The sequence below is a fragment of the Takifugu rubripes genome, chromosome 13, assembly GCF_901000725.2.
Source record: "Takifugu rubripes chromosome 13, fTakRub1.2, whole genome shotgun sequence".
NCBI lineage: Eukaryota > Metazoa > Chordata > Actinopteri > Tetraodontiformes > Tetraodontidae > Takifugu > Takifugu rubripes.
Window position 1 is genome coordinate 5767864 of NC_042297.1, and position 12208 is coordinate 5780071.

General features: G+C 39.0%; 2 protein-coding genes across 2 annotated transcripts; both read left to right on the top strand.

The window, feature by feature from the left end:
• The first annotated feature begins 827 nt into the window (after nucleotides 1-827).
• Nucleotides 828-4466, top strand: mpc1 (mitochondrial pyruvate carrier 1). Its single transcript, XM_003969458.3, has 5 exons — nucleotides 828-994; nucleotides 1880-1883; nucleotides 2034-2130; nucleotides 2398-2530; nucleotides 3753-4466. Exons 1-5 carry the CDS (start codon nucleotides 924-926, stop codon nucleotides 3775-3777), a joined length of 330 nt encoding a protein of 109 aa, XP_003969507.1. The 5' UTR covers nucleotides 828-923; the 3' UTR covers nucleotides 3778-4466.
• Nucleotides 4467-5009: 543 nt separating this feature from the next.
• Nucleotides 5010-9410, top strand: kifbp (kinesin family binding protein). Its single transcript, XM_003969476.3, has 13 exons — nucleotides 5010-5496; nucleotides 5629-5727; nucleotides 6004-6083; nucleotides 6181-6239; nucleotides 6333-6457; nucleotides 7065-7155; nucleotides 7223-7335; nucleotides 7412-7561; nucleotides 7775-7849; nucleotides 8040-8202; nucleotides 8274-8448; nucleotides 8535-8720; nucleotides 8850-9410. Exons 1-13 carry the CDS (start codon nucleotides 5041-5043, stop codon nucleotides 8986-8988), a joined length of 1911 nt encoding a protein of 636 aa, XP_003969525.1. The 5' UTR covers nucleotides 5010-5040; the 3' UTR covers nucleotides 8989-9410.
• The last annotated feature ends 2798 nt before the right edge of the window (nucleotides 9411-12208 follow it).

A 12208-nucleotide genomic window follows, 5' to 3' on the forward strand; every position in this document is an offset into this window, starting at 1 on the left:
GTCTTGGGCTACGCTTTGTCTGGTCCCTCACCTAGGACCTGTTTGCCATGGGTGGCCCTGCCAGGGGCATAAAGCCCCAGACAACGGATCTCCTAGGATCATTGGGACACGCAAACCCCTCCACCACGATAAGGTGTTTTCATTGCTTAAAAATTTTATCCATGCATTTGAACTCAAGCCAGAAGGAGAACTTAAACAGCTGAAGCCTAATAGAAAACTTTATTTGACCAAGGTTCAGAGCCCCCAAACTACTGCATAGGTGACCAAAAGTTCAATGACAATGACATTTGATTCTTCATTGATAAAAGGTCAAAATAGCTTTTATTTAAATCCACGAACTAAATTACATTATAATGAATATGTGCTGTGTGTATACACATATAGCATTTACAGCTTACTACATTAAAATATTGTTAATATTGTACTAAAACTGCTACATATATTACTGGTATCAATTAACTTCACAGTCAGAAACTACACAAATAAATACACATACAAGGTAAGATACTGAAAAAAACACACTTTTTAGGTGCCTGTTTGTGCGTGTGTGTGGTTGGTGGATGGGGCTGTTATGGCATTACTGGGGCTGATGTGTGCAAATATTTCGATTCCTTCAAAAAATGAAACTTGATACACTGAACAAATGTTAAAAAGTGTAAATATTTATCGCTTTGCTTTAAAGGGTATGTCCTAGATATGATATTATGATCTATTTTCTAATATATATATTCATATCTCCCAAATGTTAATTTGTAATCGGATTTCACGCTCAGGTGGGTGCAGATCGAAATTACGACAATGTCGTAAAATCAAACTGGACTAAAGCTGCCGCGTCCTTTACGTTTAACCTGTCTGTCTGACTGTTGCCCTTCACTACAGCTGCAGTCTTGTCGGTCACAACAGAAACAAATCTTCTAGAAACCATGGCAGGAACAATTGCACGGAAAGCCATTGACCACCTAAAGAGCAAAGAATTTAGGGACTATTTGATGAGGTGTGTATACGACACTGGAGTCTCGATAGTGATATATGTTTATATAGCATGCATGCTAAACCTGTTAGCTTGCTATGGAAGTTTTCAATGTGATTTAAATGTGTTGGCCCTGTCAACAACCCACACTTTGTATACTGATTGAATCTAGATAATCTGAATAGCACAATCCTTTTTGTAAAACACCTATATTCTGATAGTTCTAAACTGGCAGTATACGGGTATGGGTCATTTTAGGTAAGGAGATTCCCTATTTATAGGCTGTATTTAATATAGCGCAATTATAATGCTCCTAAAATCATGCTAAAGTTTTACAAAGCATATTCTGTTACTTCAAACTGCTGACAATATTTGGAAATGGTCTGTAACTTGTAAAAGACATTACATCCTACTGTAACAATATTTTGTATTATTGTTAGCAAAATAACTCAAAAGTACCAATGAATTTTGATGACTATACTATGGGTGTAGGTCACACTATGTGGGGATAAAGAGAAAATACAATGCATATCTTGTGTTATTGCAAGGTTAGTTAATTGTTGACATGATGCTGTGCTGGTGTTTGCACTTAACACTCAGGATTTAGAGTAAAGGCAAAACTAACAGTGACGCAAGACGTCATCTCTGTTTGCATGAGATGCAGAATGATAATCTTTGTTACTCTCAACTGTGTTAAATCGGTGCACTCTTGAGCTCAGAATTATTAGGGTTTCTTTAAGTTTTTGAAACAAGCCTATATATTTTGTTTTATAAGGTGATGTATTAGATACATTGCAGTGGATGTTATGCATGGCTTTTTCAGCACCATGGACCATATCTATTAACACATTTCTATTAATTTTTCCTCTTGTATGTGGCATTTTGGGGGAAAAAATCAACACCCAACAGTACAGTAAGTACTCATCCCTCATAGTGAAGCATCTTCTTTCTTTATTGGTTGAATCATTGCCTAAGCTTTTGTTAGGCATTTATTCTATACTTATATCCTGTGACAATGAAATAACCCCAAAATGTTATTTTTTCATTATTTGTACCTTCACAGCATTTTTGGGGTCCAGTAGCAAACTGGGGTCTTCCTATTGCTGCAATCGCAGATATGAAGAAGAGCCCTGAGATCATCAGTGGCAGGATGACCTTTGGTAAGACTTCACTGGAGGAAGACCTACATTCTCCTGTAGTTTCATTGATATTGTTATTGATACTCATTGTTAGGGTTATTATAAATAAGTCCATTGCAGGGCTACAATTTTGGTCTTTGCTGTGAATATTTACTGTAATTGTGACTTTTCTGTCATTTTTGGAAGAGGTTAAAGGTTTTACTTTGGAATCGGGAACTTGAACTGTCAGTTAAGCTGAATTGTTTTTGTGCTGTTTTCACTGCCTGTGTTCTCTCTCCCTTCTCTCAGCACTGTGCTGCTATTCGCTGCTTTTCATGAGGTTTGCCTACAAGGTACAACCACGAAACTGGCTGCTATTTGCTTGTCACATGACCAATGAGTCTGCACAGCTTGTCCAAGCAAGTCGCCTCATCAAATACAAGTAAGGAAAGAAATATATACCGTAATTTCCAGACTATAAGCCACTACTTTTTTTCTACACTTTAAACACTGCGGCTTATTCTACGGTGCGGCTTATTTATGTTTTTTTTCGTGGCGCACTATCACAACTATTGTGAATCAATCATTTTTACTGACCCTCATCAACATGGAAAATACTAGAAGAAAAGCATATGATGCAGCTTTTAAGTTAAAAGCGATCACTCTGGCGGTTGAAGAAGGAAATTGAGCTGGCGCACGTAATCTTGGCATATATTACGATAATCAATGGGGAGAAGGTGGAGACGGCCGCCTGAAGAACTGATCCAAAGCAAAAAGACGACAAAAGCTTTTAGAAGTCAACATTGCAGGTGGCCCGAGCTTGAAAACGTTCTAGAAGACTGGGTCAACACACAGAGAACAGGCGGCCGCAGTGTTTCCGCTGTACAAATCAGACTGAAGGCAAAAGCAATCGCCACCGTGCTGAAAATAGAAGATTTTAGAGGTGGGCCATCGGGGAGTTTTAAATTGTTCAATGCTTGAGTAAAAAAGCATAAACAACGTAATTTCTGTGTAGCTGATACAAACGTATATTTCAAGGTAGCTGCATTACAGACACCGTTAGGGGGAAAAAAGCATTTACCAGTACAATATATTTATGTTGCTAAGTGGATTAAATTAAAAGAAAAGTTAAAAAATCCTGACGTGATGAAAACTGGATTTAAGGTCTCATACAAGTGAAAAGAGTGGCTGTTGTTTCTTACCTGTCTGTTTGTCACTCGTCAGTGACTTGTCTCCTACGGTAATAAAAACATCTACCGGTACTGAATGTTTTTTGATCTAATTTTTCATATTACCACGTGGGATACCTGCGGCTTAAAATCCGGTGCGGCTTGTATAAGTACAAAATTGATTTTCTTTCTAAAATTAGATTATACTGCTTTTAATCAGGTGCGCTCTGTAGTCCAAAAATTACGGTAATGAAATATGTTGGGGAAAATTTTTCCCTTTCTCAGATTTCATATTAAATGTAGAAATCTCTCACAGGTTATGGTCAGTTGTTTTTTTTTTCTTTAAGGCTCAGTGAATATCACAGATTTAGATTAAAGAAGGTTACCGGTAATTCATAATTGAAAATTCACTTTTTAGTCCTATGAACAGTTTGGAAGCTTCCGATTTAAACAGAAGGTAGCGCTGTAACCACGGTGACTGTTTCTGTCTTTCAGAATGGAGAAAAACACGGCGTCCTAGGGGCAGTGTGGATAGCATGGAGAATGGCCCCATGCTTCAGTTAGCTTTTCATGTGGACTCCCAAACAGACCTAAAAATGTCATTTAGACAACAGCGTCACTTAACATTTTAAACTCATTTAATATGCAATTGTGCTCACAATTTAGGACCTTTTTAATACACAAAATTAGGTACCGGTACTCCCCTTATTTTTCATTTTTTCATATTTTGGCCAATTTCTAAATGAAATTTGAATGTGGGTGAATGTAGATGCTTGAAAACAGACTGGTGGTTAAATAGAATGTTGCATTGCTCATAAAAGCAGCATAAAAGAATCATCTATTTTGGGTCATTTTTAAGGATCTCTTACATGCTTAGAAATTTCAAAATGAGGTTAACTTCCACATCATTACACAAGCATAAAATGTAATTAATGTTTGAACACTACTGATAGCTAAGCCTTTGTGGACTTTATGGAAAAATCGATGAATTGGTATGATGATCATCCAGATTAGCACGGTTTCATTTTGCTGAAATTAACTACTTAAATGATGTATAATGTATATGATATAAACCTCAATGACTATAAAAGGTAAGCTAATTCCAAACATAACATTACATTGTACATTGTAATTGTACATTGGATATTTTCCCTTGCAAAATGCTTGGTTTCTCTGGGTTTCCTGAAATAAACTACTTCACATGATGCAGCATGAGAGATGTGTTTTTTTGGCTTCAGAGTTGTAGTTCCTCTGAATGTTTGCATTGTTGACACTGTTGATGCTTTCAATGATCAAAGGTTACAAGACCTGTGATTCAACGCAACATACAAGATCATAATATCTTGTATGGCCATATTTTGGTATATGAGCATATTGAGTGCATTGGTGAATGAATCAGAATTTAATTTAGTACAGGTGCCGCAGAACTTCAACAATCACGCCCATGTATGGGAACATGTCGAAAAAGAAGAAAACTGAGTTAATACATTTAGTTTGACTTCATATGGGTGACCAGGGATAAATAAAGACACCAGTAAAGTTGGATTGAGTATGCTTAATCAAGGCTAAAAAAAAAATTGACTCGGTCATGGCTTATCAGAATGTTGAGCTGCCAAATTATTTTGCACCACTTTGAAGGGCAGTTTTATTTATGCAGTGAAATTGTGCATTTATCAGGAAGCATTTCAAAATAGAAATTCTGCGTATACCCAGATGGTGGCAGTGTCGCTGCTGAACCCAATAATCGTGTTTAACAAGTTCGGAAAGAAGAAGAATAGCAAACATGGCGTCGCTGAGTAACAGTGGATGGAGAGATGTCTGCGACAAATTCAAAAACGCCCAGACTCTCAGTTGTGAAGAATCTTTAAAAGACCCCGTAAATGATCCCTACCGTTCCAAATACAAAGCCAGGGAGCTCATCAGAGAGATTCACTGTACGTTAAAGAGTTTGGAGGCTGGTGAAGGCGAGGAAGAGAGCGGGGGAGATGGCAGAGAGCAGCGGGCGTCCGAAGCTTTTGTAGACGGCCAGAGGGATGAATTGTTCACCGACGGCCTCTGCGGCGAATCACCACCTGGGATGCTGACCGCTAAACTGGCTGCTGTGGAGTTTTATCTGGGCGTTAACCACGCCGAGACGGAAGAGCTGTCGGCCGGACATGAGCATCTGATGAACTGCGTGATGCTACTGGAAAGATGCAGAGTGTCGTCCGAGAATGTGTCGCTGTCCATCCACGTCAGGGTAATGTTGGAAATAAACCAGCTAAAATAAGGCTTGTTAGAGTTAATGTCTATACTTCGTTACACAATTTGTACAAAGGGAGATTCTTATAGCCGATCATTTAAATTGCTTATATTTTGTTTTTTTTATCAGAACGAGTTGGGAATCATGTGGACGCGACGGGATGAGGCAGAGAAAGCTCTTCAGTTCCTTGAAACTGCAGAATTTATCTACCAGCGTTATATGAAAGAGGTATTTCTGTTTTTCAGGCGATCAAAATTGCGATTTGTTCAAGTGCTGCACTATGAGTTTAGGAAGAAACCACCTGTCCTCCTGAGAACTTTCTGGGTCTTGGGGCCTTTTCAAATTAGATTCTGTCAGATGTGTTGAAGGTTGTTGAAAATGCACCTTTCTCCCTTCTCTGATTTGTGAAGGGGTCTACTGCACTGTCCTGTTGCTGAAATTGCTAGCTTTCAGAGGAATTGCCTTTAATACAACTGTTCTTTTATTCCTTGTTCTTTCCCTCAGGATGGGAGTCCTCCCATGGACAAGATTGAGTATTTTACAACTGAGGAGAAGCTTCTGACAGACCAGGAACGAACTGAGAAGTAGTGACCTTTGAGTGCATTTCTTTTATTTCCCCTTTAATTCCTGTAACTGACATATTCCTCTCTCATTTCCCTTTCTCCAACTTTTCTTTCTCAGGTTTGAGTTTATCTATACCTACACTAAGTACTACCTTGCTCAAGTCTACAAAATTGTTGGTGAGGCTGAAGTTTGAGTCAAATGTCATAAATTAATAATAAAAAAAAGTAGAATTTTTCTATGTTGCTTAATTTATGCATTTTTCCTCTCAGGTGAAACTGAGCGTGCTGCGACTTACTGCCATAACACCCTGCAGAGGCTGTTACCCTTAAAGCAGTTCAACCGGATGGAGTGGGCCCTCAATGCTGCTACACTTTCACAGTATTACATCTCTAAGGTAGAATTTTAACATGCTTTAAAGGATCATGAATAGTATCCAGGAAGCAAAAAAATATATTTTTTTCCACCCACATCACCCACACAAACATAGAAGGAAGTAGAAATGGTTCTGTTAAAGGAGTGGAAAGATGGCAAAGTTGAGGGAAAGTAGCACTGATTATGACATTTTGTTTTTTGTATTTATAATTGCTCAGTTTCCAAGCAAAAATATACTCGATTAAAACAAAGAATTTTCAGTAGAATAATATTCGGTAGCTGCAGCCTATTTCTGCTATTATTAACATATACAGTGTGATGCATTTGCAGGAAAGCGTTGAAAGATAAATGCGGAATTGTTTATCTCCTGTCCCTGCTTATGTCTTCTTGCTGAATCATAGTCTTGTGTGTCCCAATTTTTTCCTCTAAATTCACCGTGACAGTCGTCTGCTTACAGGGGGCAGTGTTTGTTGACAGATAACCGATGTGAATGTGGCATTGTAGAGTAACGTTTTAATCACAGACAGCAGAAAAATAACTCAAATAATGTTAAGACAATGTGAAAAGGGTGGAATCTGGTCTGTAGTTAAACTTGATGTATATTTTCTGTGCTGGTGTGTGATTTCTAGGGCCAGTTCATGGAAGGTAGACATTGTCTGTCAGCTGCTTCTGTCATATTAGGTTTAGCAGAAGTGCCATCTGAAGCTGCAGCACAGGAGAGTAAGTATCTATTCACATTTTGTCTTGATTAAAATTCTGATGTATCTAATCACTTGTCTGCATTCAGGTGAAGCAGCAAGTGAACAGAGGGAAAAAAACAGAATGCAGAGTGCCCACATCTCCAGATGTTGGATCAAGTACTGCCTTAACCTCCTGGAGGATGCTAAGAAGCTGCTGGAGGTACCGTGGATGGCATTGAATGCTATTGCTCTGTTCATCTCTCCAAAAATGGCAATAAATGTGTTTGTGAGTCCAGGACAACACTGGTGAGTTAGATACTGATCGTCAAGATGAGTTGAAAAGAGAGAGAACACTTGGGGAGGAGGAGGAAGTGAAGAGCAGGAAGAGTGCTCTACTCTTTGGCTCTGAGGACACTTTTGATTCCATTGCCAGCCTGGAGGAGAAGGTCAGTATACTGTGGTTCATATTTATGTTTCATGGTTCATGACCAGGACTGATACAGTATTACAACTGTAGGTATATTAAACGGCATGTTTTATTTTAGAAAAGAGGGAGGATTTAGGACGTATGTTCCAGCAAATACAGTACAGCTGTAAGGCTACTGCAGTGTCACAGGTAGCTACTGTATCAGATAAACTGTCCCCTTTTTGCTTTCCAGGTTCCATGTTTGTTCCCATTAGACTTCTCTGAAGCCAGGGCCGTGTTTCTGGTAGGACAGAATCATGTCAAAGAGGTAAAACAAAATTATGGATTTTTTTTTTTAGTAATGTGGTGGAAAGATCCTTTTAAAGGTTCTATAAATTGCAGTAATGGGGAAACAAAACTTTATTAATCCATCAAGCAACATTAACCATTAGCTTCAGCAGTTGATTTCATGTCTTTCATGGCTCCAGTCTCACTCTCAACCTCTAACCTGACTTCAGGCCAAAGAGTATTTTCAGATGGAGGGCCATGTGACCGATCATGTAGAGATCTTGCAGGATCACAGTGCTCTTTTCCGGACCCTGGCTTTCTTTGAGGAGGACCTGGAAGCTCGCTGTAAAATGCACAAGAGAAGAATTGATATGATGGAGCCCGTCTGTAATGGTAAGTTTGCCTCCATTAAAGATGTAAGATTGCTGCCCCAGTCACGTGCCATGTTTTCTGTTTCCCAACAGAATTGAACGCCCAGTACTACCTTATGATCCGCAGACAGCTGATGTTTGAGTTAGCTGAGATCTACAATGAAATGATGGACTTAAAAATGATTCGTGCCAACACTCAAGCAGACACACAGTCTTTAGATAAACACTCCATCAAGAAAATCAACCATCTCTGCTCCTCTGCTGTAAAGTGAGTGTCCGTACGTGACTCCAGGCCATCTGAGCCTGGATCTGGTCCAGCTATTCTGGTCGACAGCTGTTGCATTTATTCTCCAGATATTTCCATATGTTCCTCGACTCTCTGCGCTCTCCGGATGGAAAGTTTCCAGAGAAGATGGAGGAGGATGTGCTCAGGCCGGCTCTGGTGGCCCGCTTCAGAATGGCACGACTTTACAGCAAGTTAATCTGCTCTCTGCCCTCTGCTCAACTGGAAAACCTCAACAAGGCGCTGGACAATTACACGTATGAAGAACCCATTGTTCACTGCATCTTTTGTAGACTAATGGAGATTATTTCCAGAAGAGTTCAAATAGAAACAGGGGATGGTGTCTTGCTTGTCTGACCATTATTTTCATCCTTCTGTTGTTTTAGGTGTATAACCCAGTACTGTGAGGAACATCCGGAGGCAGCAGCTGCTGTTGAGACAGAGCTGGAGCTCAGTAAAGAGATGGTCGAACTGCTGCCTTTCAAAATAAACCGTCTTAAAGTGGCAATGGTTGCAAACAACTGATAGATGACAGACTGACTTGCCGGTCATCTTTACATGTGGGAGGAGTCATTATGAAGCTTTGGGTGGAAACTTGAGGCTTATGACTGATGCTGTCATGGCGGTCTGTTTTTTGAACATGCTGTTAAATGTATCTGGCATAGTGCAATATGTTAAACTAATTCATCGCCTAAACATGACATTTAACTGTCTTCATGTGTGCTAATGTGTTCCTAATTAAATCATAATGTCTTGGATAACATGGAATCAAACTTGTGCCAAACCAGATGGCAGATTTTTTCCTTCGATTTGTGCATTTGCATGATGCTGTCACAAATTTAAAACCCTCCATTCTATATGTACAATATTTGCTCTTTTTGATGTAAAATGTGCAGTCAGAAGAACTTCTGGTACCACCAAATAAACTGCCTGTAAATACACTGAAATGGCACAAGTTGTCTTTATTTCTTTATGTAACATCATTACACCAATGTTACAAACACACTGATTTCGTATTGATTTCAGCATGAATCTGCTTTAATTGGTCCTTATGATCTTCAGAATGAAAATGACATGTAAAGAGGAATAAACAGTGTTCTGCTTTAAGCAGACAGAGCTCTACATACATGATTGGTGTCTAAGTTACATCTATATGTTTATTAAAAATGCAGTTTTTTAAAATGCAATGGAAAGAAGAGCACATGATGTTGGATGTGGGATATGCGCTGGACATGTAAGTGAACACTGTTGTGTAGGAAATTGACAGCTGCTGACTTTACCACTTCCTGCTGTGTCACACTGATGCATCAGCTGAAACTTCTTTCTCTCCATGGTCCTTCCTTTCAGCCATATTTGTTGCTGTTGCTTTCAACAAAATGAGCGAGAATATTGTGAATAAACGCCGTTGTCCGTGCAGTTTTCAGAATTCCTTTAAATTCTGTGACTTTGATTCTGTCTTGCCTGGGATGCTTTTTCTTAAAAGGGTAAAAACAAAATAACAGCAAATATTTTGTTCTGAATGTTAATTGGAACATAAGGGAAAATATGTACAAAGTAATGGACATAGCCTAACTCAAAAGGCTGCCATACTTTACTTACTTGTCAATCACATGAACTTCGATGTAACACATCATTCAAGAGTTTTTACTCATGCTTTCTTAAGTTTTTGTCAGTTTCTGGATAATCTTCCGAGACAGGTTTATACTTGTGTGTACCGGCAGCTCATTTGAAAGACACACAGATTCCTGGCACTGCTAGCTTTATGAGGACTAATCTCCTAACTGTAATGCTAACCATCACATCTATCACATCTCACCCCCTACATGAGACTGTGGGGGCCTTAAGCAGCTCCTTCAGCAGCAGACTGTTACACCCACGGTGTAAAAGGGAACGTTACCGCAGGTCATTTATCCCAACTGCCGTCAGATTGGTCAACATGCACAACACTTAATTGTAGCACCAATAACCCAGGGTTGGCATATTTGCACTAACTAATCATCCTACCTCTGGAATGTCTTATTTGCATATCTTATTTGCACCTTCAGTTTTCTTCACACTGTCCGACAGTCCTTCTGTACAATGTACATAGCAATGTACATAATATAAGAGTCTTTTTATTTATTTATTTATTTCTTTTAGTACTTTTCTGTATTGTACACCATGGGCTACCGCTGTAACGTGCAATTTCCCCGATGTGGGATCAATAAAGTTTTTTATCCTTATCCTTAAATGGTTAACCTTAACCTAAACCCTTCCTTCAACCCTCAAACCAAGTCTTAACCTGAGGACAGGTTAAGGGCTGAGAATATTTTTCCTTGTGTTTCCTGCAAGTTGTGGATTAACACTCTTCTACCACTGAGGAAAGGCCGACAACACCCTGGAAAATGTATAAATGGGGATCCCAAATTATTTTCTTAATTTTTTTTAAATAAAAGAAAACGTCTTGTGCTGCAGCTCTTCTGCTGTTAAACTCGGATATAATCTTTGGTAGAATCTGCTGGAATTTCCTCCCAATTCTAGCACGCAGTTGCGCAAACGCGCTCTCGTTGCGCAGCACCTACAAAAGTTTCCATGAAGGATGTCAAAGTGACTTCACTCTCAGCGGTGAAGACTTGAGGAAGCCGTGACGCACTCGGAGGGCTGAGCTGTCTTCTCTCTCAGAACTGACTTTTAGTGTCTCGGGAAGTTTTTCAACAGAAGCTGCGCTTCACACGCAAGATCTGTACGCACAAATTGGTCAAAGTCTGCTGTTTTAGACAGATTCCGAGATGAAACTGGTACTTTTGATCGTCGTTTCCTGTCTCGTCTTACATAACGGGAAAGGTAAGAAGCTTGTGTTTGGTTCCTGTTATTGATGTCGTGTGTTCAGTCCCTGATAAAGGACGCAAGTGCAATAATCTAATATTCTACCAGACAAATATTCCCAAAAACGTTTAATTGATGGGCAAAAATAAGGAGTTCATGCTTTAAGGCGTTAAATGAATAAATCTAGATATTTTAACAATGTAGTACAGTTTTACCCTTTGATTTTCTCTGTAATTTCTTCTACTTCTGTTCCGATCGGATGACGTTTCACTTTCTAAGTGGTGTTTGGAGGTGGTTTTTGGAACATCAGGGGATTTTTTTTGTTCCAATCCTGACCTTGTCATATTTTTACTGGCATCGTTTTCATCTATAGATGTCGTCTAGATCTACAAATAGAATATATCTGTAACATACCTATATCGTCTAGGTATAGAAATATTTGTTGAAAAAACAATCTATTTTGGCTTCATGTGACTTTATTTGTCAAATTTATGGTAAACATTTATGGTGAATCTATATTATACAGGCCTCCATTTATCAGTGAGAGATTTACATGATTTTGTTTTAAAGGGAACTCACAATAAATTTAAACTGTATGAATAAACTGGGCCCACACAATTATCAGTATCAGCTCTGAAACCTTTCACATTTAACTGTTGCAACTAAATGACTTGCTATTATTTTTTATCACTTAAACATGATCAGTGTGCAGTTGTTGGGGTTTTTTTTAAGCCGAGGTGGAGACTTCCTGCCATTGCTGCCACAAAAAAGCACCGAGGCTCAGCAGCTCAACCAGTACTTGTTGCAGAATAATGTAACTTCATGAAACAGCCTGAACCTACAGCCGCTGTTACTGATCTTAAAACTATACAAAAGAGTGTCCACACAAAGTGCTGCAAAACAATGAATCAACCATAATATTCTGCCCCTGTAGGAGCAC